The sequence below is a fragment of the Cyrtonyx montezumae genome, unplaced genomic scaffold, assembly GCF_038088225.1.
Source record: "Cyrtonyx montezumae isolate F1298 unplaced genomic scaffold, pur_monq_1.0 scaffold_20, whole genome shotgun sequence".
In the NCBI taxonomy this organism is placed as follows: Eukaryota; Metazoa; Chordata; class Aves; order Galliformes; family Odontophoridae; genus Cyrtonyx; species Cyrtonyx montezumae.
In genome coordinates this window covers 6,948,511-6,966,904 of record NW_027071937.1, presented here as the reverse complement: position 1 = coordinate 6,966,904, position 18,394 = coordinate 6,948,511, and the positions used below count along the sequence as shown (strand labels likewise).

Genomic DNA, 18,394 nt, shown 5'->3' with positions numbered 1-18,394 from the left:
TCTCTTCCTTTCCTCTCAAAGAGGAGGCATTGCTCTGGGGTTCGCAGTTTGTCAGTATTATTTTGGATAACGCCAAAACTGGCTGACTGCTGAAAATATGCCTTGTGGGTTGAGAAGAGTTCCTGCAGCAATGCTCAAGGATTTCAATAGAGTATTAGGGATTTTTGAAGGGTTAGTGGCTCATAGCTGTGTTTTGTTTCTTAGGAAAAGCTTATTCCTTTTAAACATAGAGAATAACAAAGAATGTAAAGTGCTCTGAGACAAAGCTACTCTTAGCTTAACCTTCTGAAGTCAAGTCGGTCACAGCAGAGGAAAAGAGATCTATCATACCTTTCACCTGTGAGGTGCTGGCTAGGAAAGCTTCCTAAGGAAAACAAGTCTCTTAATGAGTATTATGAATCATATTTATCACAGTTGTCCCCAAGGACCGAGAGTCCTCAGCTGAGAATGGCTCCTGAGTGTGTTGGAGCAGTGGCTGTAATGCTAACAAACAGATGCTACTCCAAAAGGCTCAAAATTGAAACAAAAAGAGCTGATTCAGGGAACAGGTAGAACGCAGAAGAAGAATGAAATGGCACTGAATGCTGCCTTCATGTGGATATCTCTGTGGCTTTGGAGAGGAGGGAGCTGATGTATGATGCAAGCTTTCGTTCAGAGAACAAAATGAGGAAGAGAAATACAGAAGGATACAAAGCCAGTGAGGCTTCACCTATGCTATAGTATTTCCTGAAATAAACACTGTGCACTTATTGTCTCCTGAAAACAGAATCCTTAATGATTTAAAAGTGTCATGCAGAAAGAGAAGATGCATAGGACAGTTGAATGTGCCAAGCCAGCTGAGGTGGCAGTCGATACATTATGGGTATAACGACATTTGGGAAATAAAAACACTCCTGCTGATCGTTGTTAACTTTGCTTTCTGTCCTTCTCAGGGAACAACAGCAACTTGACCTGCATGGAGGATGGGCTGTGGTCCTTTCCAGAGGCTCTGTGTGAACTGATGTGTCGAGCACCCTCCATTGTCCCTAATGCAGATCTTCAGACAACTCGTTGCCTAGAAGACAAGCACAAAGTGGGCTCATTTTGCAAGTACAAATGCAAACCAGGTTACCATGTCCCTGGATCCTCCAGAAAAGCAAGGAAGTACGTAAAATAGTAATGCCACACAGTCAGCATGGTTCAGAAAGCCATAGGTCAAAAATAGTTTGGAAAAGGGATGAGTTATTTCTAGCAGGGTGCTGTAGGGAGCACCACTGAGCACTTCCTTTGTGAAGAGAGCTGTGCACTCTCAAGGGAGCGTTTGGCACCTAACTCCATTGGGCTTCTCTGCAAATCTTTGCCATCCTCAAAAACAGACCTTACCTTAGAGATACTCTTTGATGTGCAGACTGGGGAGTCCCCTTTGAAACTCAGTGGGAAAGAGTTGTGCTGTCGTGTCCTTCTGACTCGGCACAAACCCAGCTCAAACCAACCACAGCCCAGAAGGAGTTTTTTGGGAGATATGTTCAAGGCCAGAAGAGCAGTTCGGGCTGATTGGCTGAATGTTGGCTTTGCAAATGATCCTTATTTTCACTCAGAGACCTCATGATTCAGATCACAACTTGTTCCCCAAATGTTAAAAGCTCAAGCACGGTCATCCTCTGCACCTGCTAGCAGAACTCAGAGGCTCTAAAGGCTTTTAGCTGACTCAGCTGCTTACTAAATGGTCTTATTTTATTTTTTTTCTGTACGGGAAGGCGGGCCTTTAAGATTCAGTGCACCCAGGATGGCACGTGGCTGCCCGGTGCTTGCGTGCCTGTCACGTGTGACCCTCCTCCTTCCAAGTTCCATGGGCTCTACCAGTGCTCCAACGGCTTCCAGTTCAACAGTGAGTGCAGGATCAAGTGTGAAGATGATGACAGTCAGCCGGTGAGTCCCTCTTACCCTCACCCTCTTAGACTGTACAAGTGAGTTTTTATCATGTGGTCCCTAAGGATTCTGATCTTGGAGGGACTGAGTGCCAAGCCTCCCTTGAGGTCATTTGAGACCAGAGGCAGACAGATAGAGGAGGAAAATACACAATTAAAGTAGAAGAAGGGAGCTACTTTAAAGAGCCTGGAAATATTTTTAAGACTGTAGTAATGGTATTTATTAAACTGTTAACTGTGGAGGAGTAGTAATGAATGACTCGCTGGACAAGTAATCGGTTGGAAAATCTGCTCTAGTGGCTCTATGATGTAGGTAGGCATAATCAAATATGATTTCTGGTATTACATTAATACAAGAGGAAAGAAGTAGTAATGAGTGAGTACGATTATCCTGTTTGATCATTCTGTTTTACTTTGCTTTTCAATCTAGTTCTCTTTCCTGATATCATTATGTATATGTCATATGATGATTTATAGGAATTACCACTGTTCAGGTGAACTGTCTAAACTTTTGTGGGGTTTTTTGGCTGCAAGGTGTCATTAGTTGTCAGGGTCAGATCCTCATTTGGCATAAATCAGCATGTTGCCTTTGATTTCCTAGGAACTGCATTCACCGATAAAGAAGGTCTGGCCTTTAATATCATGTTTAACTCTGGTGAGGAAAACTAAGCATTTCAATTATAGTTGTGAGATAAGTAACTGCTCCCAGAAGTGCTGCTGCCACTTCATATGCTGAGGAAGCTGAAGTGGGGATGTAGAAGCTGCTGTTCCTGTAGGCACTGCAGGGAGCACAGTGCTCTGACAAAAGCTTCATAACATCACTCACGAGGATGTATGAAAAAGGGATCAGCCCTGTCATGAGCCAAAACACAACTCTGATACCTGCTCCAAATGTTAAAACCCACAGCTACACAAGAAACAGGTTCCTGAGGCTGGAAAACTGCACTTGTTCCCTGCAAAAGTTGTCCTGTCCACTTCATGGGGATAAAAGGCAGAGCCTAGGGTTAAAAGAGTGTCCTAAAGAAGTTTGGTTTGGCTGCTGTGAATTTTTGAGACATAGGAAATGCACAGGTGGTTACAGCTTGGATGGGAAGCTCTGGGATACAGTACCTCTGTGCATCTCTGCTTGCTTAGAGTGACTGCACCAGGGCACTAACAAATGGCATGAGGGCCTTATGGCTGCTTTGGAAGGAGCTAGACGTGAAGAGAGGCAGGGCTTGGGGTCAGGGTTACATCAACAAATGAGCTGTGGAAAGTGAGAGATACAGCTACATCTCTGTTCAGTGTAAGGAAGACGGTAGTGACTGTTTAGATGCAAAAGCACCTTGAGCAAAGAAGCAGATAACATCTTAAGAAAGGGATTTGCAGAGACGGGTATTTCCAGATATCCCAGAAAACAGACAACAGAAGAAGAGGGAGGACTCCTGGCACAAGCCAGAACCACTTGAGAGGTGTTAATTATTTAAGGATTAAACCCCACTAAGTCTCTCTCAGCTATATAAGGTGATAATGCACACTGCATCCAAGCAAGAAACCCAGCAGGGATTTTCACAAGAGATTTTGCAGGTCAGGGAATGATGGACAGGATGTTACTATAGCAATGGATATCCTGGGATCTCTGAGCACACTGCAGAAGCTACACAATAGTACCCCAGAGCACAGCCAACTCTAGGAACATAAATCAGGTTTCATGGCTCACCTTTAGAAATCACAGTTGAACCCTGGCATGCCGACTGCCACGGAAGTGCGACACACTTGCTAAAACAGCACATTGTGCTCAATTATCACTTAGCCATCGCTTCCTGAATTCGTCACCATGCCGAAAGGCCATTACTCAGCTCTACAGATGGCATCTCCTAATCACCAGGAGCGTAGTGGTCATTTAGGCAGGTACCTCCCCGGGCACCCAGAGCAAGGCTCTTCTGTTTCTGAACGTTGCACGAATCATGCAAGTGGTCAGATCTAAATTAATTGCACTCTGCAGAACTGACCCTTAGGTGAGAGTCACCAAACTCAATCACATCCTGAGTCCATCTGCTCTGTTATGCTTTCATAAGATTTTCTTATTACGTCTGGCAGTGGCCAGATGCCTAGAGAAGGGAAGGCAGCTCCCATGCAGTTGTCTGCCAGTGAGACCAGTTTGCATCTCACTAAACACTGTTTTCAAAAACAAAGCTGAGCAAAAAAGCATTAGGATATCAAACACAAGACCAACACTAAATGTAGTGCAACTTCTCACATCTGTACAGGGGACTTGTGCAGATCTCTATGCAATGAGGGGCATGGGACATGGGGAAAAGCTCCAAAGGCAAGTTCAGCATCCCTGGGGGAACTGGGATCCCAGTATAGACAGCACACTAAAGCATCCCCAAAGATATCCAGCCCTATCTCCAAGAGCAGGGTGAATAGACTGAAGGCAACAATGCAAGGAGAAGCAGCGATCCCGTCTGGTTCTTGCACTGTGGGAGGCTTGGAGCCCAGCCCCAGCATCCTCCTGTTGGATGTCCCCACTGCCCTGTGGCAGTTATGCTCACGGCTCCTGCAGAACAGCTTGTGCAGAAATTCCCAATGCCACGTGGATAGATCTGACAAAAGATTGCCATGCGCATTCCTCTGTTGTTTCTAAAGGGCATGATATTTCTCCCTGGACTTTGGTATTCATTCTTCAGAATCTTTTCTATAAGAGAAATGTCATATTCCATTCCTTGCCCATTCCCACACCAGAGGATTTGTTTCTCCTTTACACCTGCCTCTGTGCATGTCTGTCTCAGCCTTTTCACTCGCTGTCATTCAAAGCAGCCAAGCTCTAAAGAGCACGTTCTGCCCTGCTAAGCATCCCTCCCGTGTCCCGCTTCCCTTCCTCCTTCAGATGGCCATGGGGGATTCTTTCTTTCTCGAGACAAATATGATGCAACTAGTTAGAAAATGGAAGAGGGAAAAGGTTGTCTGCAGTCAACACGAACCTCTCAGCAAGAGGAGAGAGGGCAGATGGGGTGAATGCACCTTTTTTGCAGCTGGAGTGAATCCGTTTTAATGTAGAGACCTTGCAAAGACCTTGTAAAGACATAACATTGCATAGAGGAGGCGTGTGTGTGCTTTTGTGTGCAGTGCAGCCTTCCTTTTATTTATTGTCCATCAGAAAACTCTTTCCTTGCCCCCAGATCTGGCAGTCCCACCTGGGGCTCTCCCAGCTCCAGAGCTTTGCTCCCAGGCTCGGCTCTGCCCGCTTCTCCCCTCTCACCCTGAGTCTGCTGTCCTTGCTGTTGTTTTTGTGACCGCCCTTGTTATCTCCTTGTCTCGTTCCCAGGGCCGTGGAAGCAATGTGATTCACTGCCGGAAGGATGGCACCTGGAGCGGCTCCTTTCATCTCTGCAGGGAGATGCAGGGCCAGTGTGCTCTGCCCACGCAGCTCAACAGCCACCTGAAGCTGCAGTGCTCCGGCGGCTATGGCATAGGTCTGTGGGCATAAGGGGCGAGGAAGAGGATGAGACTGAGGGGGAGGGAGGAAGGAGTCTGCAGCCCTTGGGGTCACTTTCTGCTATGGAGCCATTTACCTGAGTGAGAGGCTGCTGTGGGCAGGAAGCTGCTTTGAGGTGATGCTTTGGGGGGACAGGCATGATGTAATGTGCTGACTGCCTGCTCCTTCCAGCATTCTCAGTTTGGTCATGCTCCTTCTCGGCCAGCCGGTCACCTAGCAAGCCAGGCTGTGTCAGAGACACATCCAGCTCTCAGAATAAGGGGAGAGGTGGGATCTGCACTTACCCTGACAGTTTTGTGATGTCCTTCACACACACACGTGCACTTTGTTGCCAGAAAGCAGGGTGCTGGCAGGGAAGCACAGCAGCAGGAGCATTCAGCCCTCTCTAGAGGGAATGAGAGCAGCCATGCATCCCCTTTAGTATGACAGTTGTTCAGGAGCCCGTGTGAGGATGTTTGCCCCTTCCTTCCAGGGTCACTCCGCAACGACTTTTGAGCTTTGAGGGGCATTCTGAGCTTGTCTTTGTGTCACCCAGGCATACATTCCAACCTGAAAATACACCGTATTGTACTTTCAACCCCTGCTGCCCGGGTTGCAAGGGGAGCAGCCCCACGAGGCCCCTTCTGCAGCCCCACACCAGCCCCCCCGCCCCTGCCCGTCCCTTTGAACTTGGAGAAATTTCCTCGTTTTGCAGCTCCCTCATTATATCTCAGCCGCGTGAGGGACCGCGAGCCGCCTTGTGTTCCCTCCCCGGGGAGGAGAACACGACCTGGATGAGATCATCGCTCTGTAATGATGCCAATTACAGATCGTATATCAAAACAATTCAGACCCGCTCCTCTCCGTAAGTGTAAATAGTGCGGCGGTGAGCGGGGCTGCGGCAGCTCTTAATGTGGCGAGGTGTTTTACCCTTGAGATGAGGTTACCCACCGGGGTTTTGCAAAGAGAGAAATTCACATTTCTGGTCTGGAGGGGGAGGGAGCACCTGGGGGCTGGGAGCAGGAGGGCCCCCAGCTGTCCTCTATCCTCTGGCAGCCCCGCAGGCTTGGCCACCAGTGCTGTGCCTTGATGTGGGGTCTGGTGGTCCCAGTCCTGGGACCCTGCAGCCCTCCTGGAGGTTGGGAGGTGGGTGGGATCCACGTGGAGATGTGAGGAGCAGCTCTCAGAGGGCACAACGGCCGTTGGCTCTTATCCTCAGCAGATGGAGACATACCACACGCTTTGCTAGGCTTGTCCAGCATCACCTTTAGGGAGCAGGTTGTTGGGGTTTTGATGGGGTTTGACCCCACAGGCAGCTCAGCACCACATGGCTGCTTGCTTGCTCTCCCCCAGTGGGATGGGGAAGAGAATCAGAAAGGGAAAAGTGCAAGAACTCAAGGACTGACATAGAGACAGCTTACTAGGTAAAGCAAAGGCTACGTGCATAAGCAAAACACAGCAAGGAATCCATTCACTGCTTCCTATCAGCAAACAGATGTTCAGCCACTTCCAGGAAAGCACGTCACACACAGTGATTTATTGGGAAGACAAATGCCATCATTCCCAGTGTTTCCCCCCCACACTTTCTCTTCCCTCAGCTCTGGTGCTGAGTGTGATGCCATATGGTATGGGACAACCCTTTGGCCAGTCTGGGGCAGCTGTCCTGGATGTGTCCCCCCAGCTTCTTGCACACCCTCACTGCCAGCTGGAGAAGCAGAAAAGTCCTTGGCTGCATGTAAGCACTGCTCTGCAACAGCTAAAAACATCAGTGCGTTATCAGCGCTGCTTTAATCAAAAATCTGGAAAACAGCACCATATGAGCCTCTACAAAGAGGATTAACTTCATTCCAGCCAAACCCACAGCAGGTTTTTTCACCTATTTTGGGGTTTTTTGGAAGCCTTCTGAGAAGTCGTGCTCCTTCTGCTCACGTGCAGTCTGTGGGCACTTCCTCAGCAGTCCATGGAGCTGCTGCTGCCTGTGCTAGGAAAGCAAAACAAACCCCCAAGTGCTGCCCAGGCCTCCCTGGCTGAGCAAGGTCTGACTCCTCCACGAGGGAGGATGTGAGAAGGCAGAAGCAGGTGGGGAAAATAATAGCATCCAGTCATGGTCACTCTGAATCCCACACACCTTTGGTAATTCCTCAGACACCTAATCTGCCCTTCCAGGCTGAAGTGTGTGTTCAGCCAAAGGTTCAGCTCTCCAAACCAGTGCAGAGATTAATTCCTCCCCCAGCGCTGATTGGAGTACAGAAATCCTAATGACATGTTTGCAACAGCTGTGCCATTCAAGAGTGATTTTCCAGGGGGGAAATGGTAATGGTCCAACACACTACGGCTTATGGTTGTGTCACCACAGGGCTCTGGGATATTGCTGCAGAGGATCGCAGCGTGTTTTAATAAAGAAAGGACAGGATTCCCACTGGGTATGACAGTTAATCAGAGAAAAAGCAGGTTTATGTGTGAAGAAAGCCATCATTACCTCTCTGCGTTCTTCTTATCAAGTATGAGACTTAGGTGATAGCTTGCCTGTGGTACCATTAGGCTTGGACACATCTGAAGGACTGTTACTGAAGGTCCATAAATCTGATAGTTCAAGTGATGGGATTATGTCATGTCACAGGTGAGGTGAGTTCGGCAGCCTTACCTTAGTCAGCCCTATTGCTCAAAGGAGCTGTCAGAATGGAAGAAACTCCACATTTTCTTGATGACCTGAAAAAACAAAACCTGACCCCTTCCCTGGAGTTAATAGCCAGAAAAATGCCTAGATATGCAGCTCATAAAAGAAGGCCGTGGTGTGTTTGCCACCCCCACGGTGTGCTGAGATGCAGGGTTGTACTCAGCATTTTGCGCGTGGCTACGAGATATGTGATAGTTACGGCTGACTGCTAATTGCAATTTAGGAAAAATGAGCCCTAATCCTGTCCTTCAGCTGGAAGGATGCTGGAAGGGTAAGGAGCCGCATGCTTTGTCCTGTAGCTTTATTATCTCCTTTTTTGTGCAGGCGCAGAGTGTACCACCTCGTGCCTGGACCACAGCCATGAGCCCATCCTCCTGCGCATGAACGAGACCGTGCAGGACATCCAGCACTGGATGAACCCTCAGAGAGTGAAGGTCAGTGCGTGGCAGCTGTGCTAACTACATCCCATTGTGAGCAGGGAACAAACTGTTGGCTAACCGTGGTTCGTCCACAGAGCGGGAATGTACAGGGGAGGACTTCTGCCTTCTAGAAACTAGTTCCTGGTTTTTGTGGTGTCTTTGCATATTGTTCTAGCGATGTGGTGCGGTTCTCTTCAAGTTGTTTTCACTCTGTGATTTCCCAGTGAACATCCATTCAAGGTAGAGACCCCCAGCCATGGTGCTCAGATCCACCCAGGACCTCCAAGGGGCTGATGCAGGAATTGCAATTCATTCTACAGGAACATGTGGTGGACAATGAGAGAATGGGCACCCGCTAGGTTTTATTCTCTCCCTCCTCTTCAGTGTTTCACACACTTTGGGTGGCAGGGCTGGATTTTTCTGCACTGACAAAAGAAGCTGATACAGGGGGTATTTCATTTCCCAAAGCAACAGAGCTGGCTGGGTCCTGCCCACCCCCTCCTTCACCCGCATGTGAGAGCTGCCAGCTCAGCACAGCCCCTTCCAGAGGTCACTGCTGCAAAAGCACAGCAGTGTTAACCACTTGCGGCGTGCTGTCCCGGGTGCCCTCCAGCTCACAGGTCAGCCCATAGAAGGGCTCACACACCTATACATAGAGCTTTACACACAGGCTCAGCCGTGCATAGGCAGCAAATAGCTGCTTGGTGTCACATGGCTGTCAGTGGGAGACACACACACACGTGCTGTGGCTGCAGTTAGGGAGCTGCTCTGGAAATCTCTGCTGTTTTGTATTTCTCTATCTCACACGGGGTAGTACAGAGCAATAGAGTAAAGCCTGGAGAGGGATGAGGAACGTAAGTCCACAGAATACAACAAGCTCACAGTGTCTGTCCCTGCTTCCCACTCCCTCCAGACAGCAAGATTATATTACTGCCTAAGCCTGGGCCTTGCCAAGTTTCTGGCACAGAACATAAAGAAAACCCCTATCTGTATTAGGGGCAATTTCTCACTGGCCCTTTCCCGAGTGGTAGACTTTAAAGTGGTTTTGTAATTCATGGTGAAATAAAGTGACAGCTTCCCTCCCGTTCTCTGCTGTGCTCCCTCGTTTATTGATGCGGGCGCGCAGAGGGAGCTGTAACGAGTTTTATACCTTCAGGTCTCTGGAGGGCTCATTAGGCAGCAGGGAAAACACAGAGTAGTAAAGGGGGGATGAGGGGAGCGAGGGATGGAGGCAGAATCACAGTTTCCCAGAGTACGGTGGTAAATAAGACTTTGTTTGTCTTGATGGTTGAGGACCTTGCAATCAGAAAGTGGATACAGGTTTGACCCATTAACACTCTGTAGATAGAAGGTGAGATTTAGGCAACTAAGACATGCTGACGATGGTGCGGAGGCTTTCGAGGCATGCAGGGGAAGCAGCTCCACTCTCACGTCTCCATGGAGCACAGAGCCAGGTCCTGCCAGCCCCATTGGGTTGCACAGGGTGCAGCCTTGTCAAGCAGCAGTTGTGTGTGCATGGGGCTGAAAGGGGACACGTAGGGCAGGCAGCCGGTGGGGCGATGCTGTGAGACCATCCATCAAGTGCTGCTCCCCAGATAAGACGGTGTCACCCACAGCGAGCCGCACCTCGCAGGGAGCCCACACTGCTGCCAGTGGAGACCCTGGAGAGATGGGTTTGGGATGCTTTAGGTCCCCATGGCCATGTGCTATATATCATTATAATACGTGTCTCTGTTTGCACTCACTGGCAGCTCGCCGTTGTGCGGTAGGAGCGAAGCAACCAGCTGCTTGCGTTTACACACATCTTTGTTGAGCTCGAAGCACTCAGTGACACAAAGGCAACACTTCCTGTGACTTAACATCAGGCACAGATAATGTGCGGATCAGTGCAGTACGAGCAGCAGATAAAGGTAGAACCAATTTGCAGGGCTTGCATTTAGAGGACATGCACGGAGAGAACAGCAAGAAAGAGATTCGTTTGTGTGCGGCTGCTCAAGCAACAGCTGTTATGGAAGCAAAGTGGGAAGAGGGAACCATCCCTCCTCTGGGAGTTGTTCAGAGCAGAGCTGTGCAAATCACTCGATTTTTCGGTTCGCTGGAAGTTCTGTCAAATTAAAACAGGGGAAAAAAAAATGTTTCCTCCTACCCAGAGAGATATTTGTGTTGTTGCGATGTTTGGTGAACCAAAAGATTGGGGAAAAACCATGCTGGGTTTGAACATAACGTCGTGTTTAACTTCCAAGTAATTTTTTTTTTGTCATGTAAGAAAAATGAGTATTTTTATAGGGTTTTCTTTTTTGCTTAAGAGAAGTGGAATAAGCTCAGAAATGAAGTGTCTTCTCACAGGAACAACAACCGAATGGCATCCTATTAATGTGCTCTTTCAGAACCGGTTGAGGCTGAGTTGCTTTGCTTAGCCCGAAACTGATTGCTGAAATCAGTGCAAATTTGCACCATCTTCCACATCACTTTTCAGCAGGAACAAAAAGCCACCTGCAATCTTCTGTGTGTCTGCTGTTCCGTGGCAGACTGCATTTGGGGCAATCATTGCTCTTCCCGTGATTTCCCATTTGCCACATGTGTGCAAGGGGCAGTGAGCTGTTGAAGACACCTATAGATAGAGCTGCCAAGGCTGACTACAAGGCAGCGAAGAGAAAAAAGTGAAGTGCCTCAGAAAGACAGCTTGACAGCTCTTTCCCAGTGAGTGCCGACACCTAATTTCCTAGGTTGTCTGAATTTGGGTGCTTGCCTGTGTGCCAAATAAAGTGGAATTTGTGGGAGAGCCTCAAAAGGGTCGGCTGGCAGTGGGGCTGAGCGAGTGGGGATGCTGCCCCAGTACTGGTGATGCCTTTCCCCCTATCCTTGCACCTGAATTCCACAAGCCCTGCGATTTTGGGTGCTCAGAAGATATGAAAAGCGACACGAGCAACCAGCATCTCTCCCTCTTCATGTAGGATGTGCAGCTTTGCTCCTTTCTTCCCTTCCAACAAGTGTCAGGCTCATTTTGCAGGCAGGGAAACTGAGTCACAGCTGAGGGCAACGTGGGGGCTGAGCCGTTTGCAGCCCTGGGAGGCCACGGCAGGCGGTGAGCCACATCCCCCTGCCCTGTCAGCAGCACTGATCCCCTCACCAGCCCTCATGGTTAATTGCCATGCTCATTTAGAGCCTGAACAGAGGGTTCGCTGAGACCGGTGGATGCCAGTCCCCGTGCTCGGGCTCTGGGGGACACTTGACCCATCCAAGGTGGAGGAGAGCTCTCCCAGGCCCCTCCTGGGGAAACCTAATCCCCTCTGCGGGCGGCAAATGGTTGACATCATTGTGTTAGTCCCACAATGGGGAGGGAAGCGCCGTGACCGGAGGCTCTGGGTCTTCCCTCACAAGGAGAAAATGACAGCTTGATTTGCTTTCTTGGCTCTTTGTTACCTACTGTGGGAGCGCATCCCGGCTTCCTCTCTGTTCGCAGCAGATGGAGTCACAGCCACCAAACCGCAGCTGGAGCTGAACGGCGTTTCTGGGATGGGGACAGGCCAGGCCAGAGGGCAGCTGTGCTGCAGGAGGGGATGCAGGGGATGGCAGCTGGGCCATCAGGCAGCCACGTGTCACCGCAGTGACCCAGGGAGGGGTGAGGCTTGCTCCATAGTATGCCGGCTTCCTCAGCACCGCCTGGCATGTGTGGGACGTGGTCCTGCTGTCACCTCGTGGTGACCTTCCTGTCTGTGTGCACTGATGCCACCCTGGTAGCGTTAACAAGGCTCCTGCAGTGCTGTCTGCACCCCTTCTTGCTTTCCACCCACCTCATTGCCCCACACTGCACCTCCTGCACCTTTGGACCTCTTGGCACTGCAAGAGGCAGGAGTGATGCCCAGCAACCTAAATCTTCCCTCATTTCTCAAATTTCCAGCCCAGATTCTCCCTCTACTCACTCTCCCTCAGCCCAGCAGCAAGCTGGGGGCACGGACAAGTGTGAATCTTGCTTTGGAAAACCAGCAAGGGAGCCCACAGTTGTGATGGAGGGCTTTTCCAAGTGTACCCTTCTTTCAGCTCAGTGAATGTTAGCAGGACTGAACGCAGTTGGAGTAGCTCTAATAGTCTCTGCAAGCAATGAGTCATCCAAAGAGAAGGCAAAGTTAACTGGGACTAAGCCATTGGCACACATTCCTGCACAGGACTGTCCATCTGAATCCTTTTGGCACGTCCTGGCTGCTGCTGTGTTTTGTGGTGAAAAGCCCTGGTTATCTGCTGGGACCCAAAGCCTTTCCCAGCTGCAGTATGAGTGTCCCACTGACCCAGTGATGGATGTCACACAGGGTCAGCTGGCTCTCCTGCACTACAGCCCAGAGCTGCACACCCTGTCCTGGAGGCTGGCCAGCCAAAAGTTGTTCTAGCCACTGGGATTCAAGGCAGCCTAAGCGAGAGCAGAGATCTGTGCTTGAGGAGACTTCACCTTCCATCTCTTCCTCTAAGGGGAACGACATAATTCAGTAGCTGCTGGATTTTTAAAACTGGGAGTCTGGAAAAGAGTGCATCTTCTGCAAGGGATCGGTCTCACTTGGAAACCTCCTCCCTTAAAAGTCTGTTTCAGGGCTAGTTGGCTCCTTTTGATAGCTCCACGTGCTTGCACGCATCCACACATATAAGAGGTTGTGTAGATGTTGGATCTTCTTACCAGGAATGTGAGGTGCTCAATAGAAGCACGCTTTTTCTCCTTATTGGCTGGCCTCAGATACAGGAGGCATATGGTTGAGTTTTTCTATCTCAGTTTAAGTTTTTGGTTCAAAGGCTCTTGAACTGCTTCCTTTACTCCTCCCCTCTCCACCCTCCCCCAATTTGTTGACTGGTCTTGTTTATTTTGAAACCTGGAAAAGTTTCCTTTCTTTTCCCTCTGAAGTGCAATAAACAGCAGTGTGGAAAAAAAAAAAAGAGAAAAACATCTCACCATTTGTGGCAGGCAACAGCCTGGAAATGTCCCAGCTGCCTGTCAGGAGCACACTGGGGGAGCGTCTGACACCGCAGGGCCCCCGCACCTTGCGGCCTCCCCGCCTTGCCCCGCTCACACAGACAGGCCCTGTTGTGAGGCAGGTGGGGCGAGCTGGGCTTGACTAATAGTGGAAAATCCGAGAGCATCGGAAAGATAAACAGCCCCAGTCCGATAGTATAAAAGTCCTTTTTCTAGCACGCGCCAGGTAAGCCTCAAATGACAGAAACTGTAAAAACATGCTGAGGTTCCCCTGCAGATGGATTAAATTAGCCCGTGGATAAACAGGGGGAGGGATGACTTGTGCGTCAGGTCTTCCCAAATGTTAATCCCTTCCTTCCCCAGGCCTCCGTCCAACCCCAGCCCCTGTCCTTTGATGAGTACCCACGTGTTCATGTTGGCCTTTGTTTCATCCGTGGAAGGTAACCCAAAATGATCCTTGTCCTGGTGAATGTTGCAGTGAACGGATGGGAGTCCCATCACCTGGACCTCCATGGTGCTGAACCACTGACTGGCCAAGCCTCTTATTCTTTAAAATCTAAGTTTCCACATCTAGAGGCAAGCGATGACTGTCCTTCGTGTCCCTTTGAGTAGGCTGCTGTCTCATTTTTTTTTTTTCTCCAGAACTTAGCATCCAACTTTTTCTTACAGAAAACCTATAAACGTAGTCAGTACCAAAATTATAAAGCTCATAAAGTGCAACAGATGATGCTGTCCTTTTTGGGGATTATTTTGAAGGTGTGTAGTGGGAGGTGCTTCTATTTGAGATCTAAAGGATGGTGTGAAAATGTTTCTGAAAGTCCACCTTTAGCTGTTAGCATCTCCAGGAAGCACAGATATGTGAAACCGAGCAATGCTTTGCAGCACCAAAGAAATCCTCAAGTGAATTCCTAAAATGCCTCCCCACTACCCAAGAGCTGGACAGTGGACCCCTTCCTTTGCCTCTTTCTGCCACGTTCCCCCACCATGAGTGAGATATTGGATGTGACGATTTAGGGAAAATGTTAAATATTATTTTACTCTCAAATGTTCTGTTATTGCAAGTGTCAAGTCCAACACTTCTTGTAAATACCTGGAGGAGAGCCAGGTCCTGAGAACACAAGAGGTGTTAGGAACTAAACTTCATTGCTTAAGTACAGTAGGGCCATACGAGCCAGCACGCTGCCTTTCTGTACACTGATTTCCTTGTCTTAACTTAATGTTGTGTTTTTTTTCTTCTCTCCTCCAGAGCGTTGTCTGCACAGCAGGACTCAAGTGGTACCCTCACCCTTCCCTGATCCATTGTGTCAAAGGCTGTGAGGTGAGCATTTGCATTAGCTCAGATGGGCTCTGCTTACTCTCCTACCCATGTTATGGTAACAGTCTTTGCAGCCATGTGGGTTGGAAGCGTTTTTCCAGTGGGGCAAACAAGCTTTTGCCCTGGCTGTCCTGTCAATTAAACAGAGATCTCCTGCACCAGTTCTGTCACTCAGTGGTGAAACTGGTGATTTTCCAAGAACTGATGGTTGGGTGACTCTTGCAGGAGCAAAATGATCAAATGGGCTCAATAAAATCAGTCAACCTTTGGAATTTCCCAGGATGTGGGACTTTCTGGAGACTGCAAAAAGCTTCAGTTGTTTCTCACATCTTACTAGAGGACCACTTCTTTCTGAGTCCAGCTAGACTTTGGTCTGTGATGTGGACATTGAGATAGCCAGAGGAAGGAATGATGTCACTGGCTGGGCAGCACAGCTGAAAAGTGAGCAAATCGTGCATCTCTCTATTGTGCACCTCCAACTGAACAAGAAAAAAAAGTCAGAAACAAACAGTTGCATTTTCAGCAATGATACGTTTTGACAGTCTTACATCTTATTTGCAATAAGCAATTATTTTGAAGAATGATGTTTCTCTTGGCAACAATCTTTGTAAAGTCTGAGAAGTCTTAAAATGTTGCCAGTGCATAAGTGGAGCTGGATCACGTCTCTCTGGGTCATGCAGTTTTCCATCATGCCAGCACTTGATGAGTGTCTCACCAGGATTGACATGAAGAAGTCAACCCTTGTGGTACCTCTGTGAGGCTGGGAAGCTTCATGCCCATTTTGGAAGTGGAATAACAGGCAGAAGCTTTGGCTGCGTGGACGTGCTCTGGATGAGCTGTCTCGAACCCAGATCTTTTGACTTTCTGCAGCACCAACTGCGCTCTTGGCACTCAGAAACCCAGTTTTACAGTGCATTGAAGTTGTTTGCCCGCAGTGGTAGACCATGGCACAGAACTCCTAAATCTGACACAGAACACTGGACCACACTGCTGCACGGCACGATTTCTCTTGAAGTGAAAGACAGGTTTCCTTCGCATACAAATGTTGAGCCCAGGAGGGTAATAACTCTCCAACAATGTAATACTTTCTGTCTAGTTGTTCCCTAAATGAAAAGCATTCTGCTGTCAGTGCTTTGAATGTCATAAGCCATCTCCCGCATTACATTCATGCAGGCTGGCTAGACGCCCCTATTCTCCAAAGAGAGCTAAAATAACATCCAGCAGCCATTAAGAAATGCCATTCAGGTGCTGATGCGCCATTGGGTATCCATTCTCCTGCTGTTTAAGGATAGCCGTTACTGACGCAAACTTCGCAATGATGCAATAATTTACCAGAAGCCATTATTGCTTGACATGCTTTTTCTCCACGTTTTCTTTCCTTCCATCCTTGTTAATTGCCAGATCCCTCTACATCAATAGAAACTTCCTTCTTTTCATCATTCATTCAGCAGTGTCACTGCATCGCAATCTGTCATCGTGGGAGGCTTTGCCCAGACAATTGATAATGGCCTCTAGCATCATTTTTAGAGCATGATGCTTCCAGGATCCAAGAATGGGCCAGAGCATGTTCCCTGGCAGTAAAATTTCAGAAGAAATGCTGTCTTCACCAAGCCTTTCTTCATGGCTATGGGAACAGGAAATAATAAGCCAGTAGGTCAATAATACTGGGCCATTAGTCTGATACAGTCCTTAATGTATTAATATCCTTAGCATTAGGGAGGGCTCCCTGAATAGAAGGCTGTAAGCAGGGCATTATTTCACTCTTGGCAGTCAGAGCGGTAACCCAGACTGCTGCAATGTGATTTTTTGTCGCTCCCTAGTGGCTGGAATAGAGGTTTATGAGTCAGCCACATACCTGGAGGCAGCTAACTTAGATGTGAAAACTGCTCCCCCCACCCCCTACCTATATAGTTGGTGGAGAAAACAAAACTCCTCCAAAAATGTGGGAGCACTAGGATGGAGACCTCTACAAACTTCAGCAGCCATCCCTCCAAGGCTTCCCAAATGAGGATTTGGGTACCAAATCAGAATAGGTGTTATTTGTCCCATTGTTTTCCTCCAAAGGATGGTCTTCCCTACTGTGCCAGTGTAAGTAAAAGGCAAATTCTTCTACAAGTTCTTGTTAGTAATTTTTCAGTGTTCATAGGTACAGACATAGGAAATTAAAGCAAAGCCTTTGTTAACGAGCAGGCACAGCCAGGCAATGCAGGGGAAGCATGGAGAAGTCTATCAAGATGTCTTAAGAGGTTGAACAAAGTTCAGTGTTTTTAATATGACCAGATTGGCATAAAAATCTCTCTCCATCGATTTATAAATCTTTTCCATGTAACTCATGTTATATTAATTAAATTGGAAGGGCTTTTGCAAGTCAAGGCCATTGTATAAGTGAGTCAATCTCTGTGGATGTCAGTGGAATTCAGCCAGTCTGAACGGGTCGGGATCTCACATTGCAATTCTGCTTTCCTTACTGGCATTTGCAGTATTTGCTTATCGCTGAAGAAGTGATGCTCAATTGGTCACTTGCTCTTAATTGCCATTAAGGCCTGGAGTTCCTATACCTGAGAGAAGTATGTAAACTCACAAAACAGCAGCAGTAAAAACTTGCATCTTCACCACTCCACAGGGTGTGTCTCAATATGGGTGGCCATGACCGTGGCCTTTCTGGTAAACTCTCATTGCTGGTTTCTCAGGTATCTATTGTCAGGAAAACACGGGTACTGCACCTGCTGTGAATTCCTCCCCACCTGCTCAGTGGAGATGACTTCTTGTAGGAAAGTCTGTGGTGTGTTTTTCTCAGTGCAGAGCAAATTGATTTTCCAAAGAGCAAATAAAATGTGATGGCCCCATGAGCCTGTGAGTGTGGTATGTAGATGTGAGTGTGCTCTCTGCTCAGCATCCCTTTGTGTGAGCTTTCATAGCTGCCTGTGTTCCTCATACCTTGCACAGTCACTTCTTAGCATTAGGCATAGTTTTGATTTCCAAGAAAGGCTGTCGTACTTAATGACCAAGAAGGCTCCAAGGTGTAATGGAGAACCAGACCCCAAACCTTTTCTTCAGAACTGTGATTATTATTCAGGTCCTGTGCAGTGCATAGACCACATTTTCTTTTTCAAGGTGATTTATGAATTTTGCTTAATAGCTCTCCTCAGCATCCCTCTGAATAATTTCCATTATCCCAGCTCTGAGCTGTGGAGCAGAGGAAAATTAGGTGTCATGGCCAAGATCACACGCAGTAAGCTCTGACTGGGGAATGAGAGCATGTGGACCCCTTGCCCAGCTCAGACCACTTCCATCTTTCCTTGAGATGCATTTCATACCCTCCTTGCTGACACTTGTTGCATAGTTAGGGGAACTGTGGTTGAAAGTACAGCTATTAAAAGCAAGCCAGTTTTGTTGCTATGCATAACCTTCTTATCCCACGTAGTTTCAGAAGGTTAGCTTAGCACAATTTTTTGTGAAAAGGTGACACAATTTTAGGCAGCCTTGATGCTGTCTCTGGGCCTAGCCAAATTAATATTCCTGAAGCATCATCTTATGTGGGATGTGAAAAGCCAACAAGGGCTCTAGTGTCCTTTTTTCTGTCTGCTTTGACGGGAGAGGGGAATAATTATGCCTTGCTTCTCAGGGCAGTTGGTAATGTTACAAACTACATGGCTCCTTCA

The 18,394-nt window shown here is 48.2% G+C and overlaps 1 protein-coding gene across 1 annotated transcript in view; it reads left to right on the top strand.

The window, feature by feature from the left end:
- PAPPA (pappalysin 1) overlaps positions 1 to 18,394 on the top strand; it is a 169,100-nt gene that overhangs the window by 138,887 nt on the left and 11,819 nt on the right. The window contains exons 16-20 of the mRNA XM_065737615.1: positions 933 to 1,143; positions 1,737 to 1,908; positions 5,215 to 5,362; positions 8,366 to 8,475; positions 14,664 to 14,735. Coding sequence (XP_065593687.1) covers positions 933 to 1,143; positions 1,737 to 1,908; positions 5,215 to 5,362; positions 8,366 to 8,475; positions 14,664 to 14,735 — 713 coding nt within the window. The remainder of the gene's footprint in view (positions 1 to 932; positions 1,144 to 1,736; positions 1,909 to 5,214; positions 5,363 to 8,365; positions 8,476 to 14,663; positions 14,736 to 18,394) is intronic.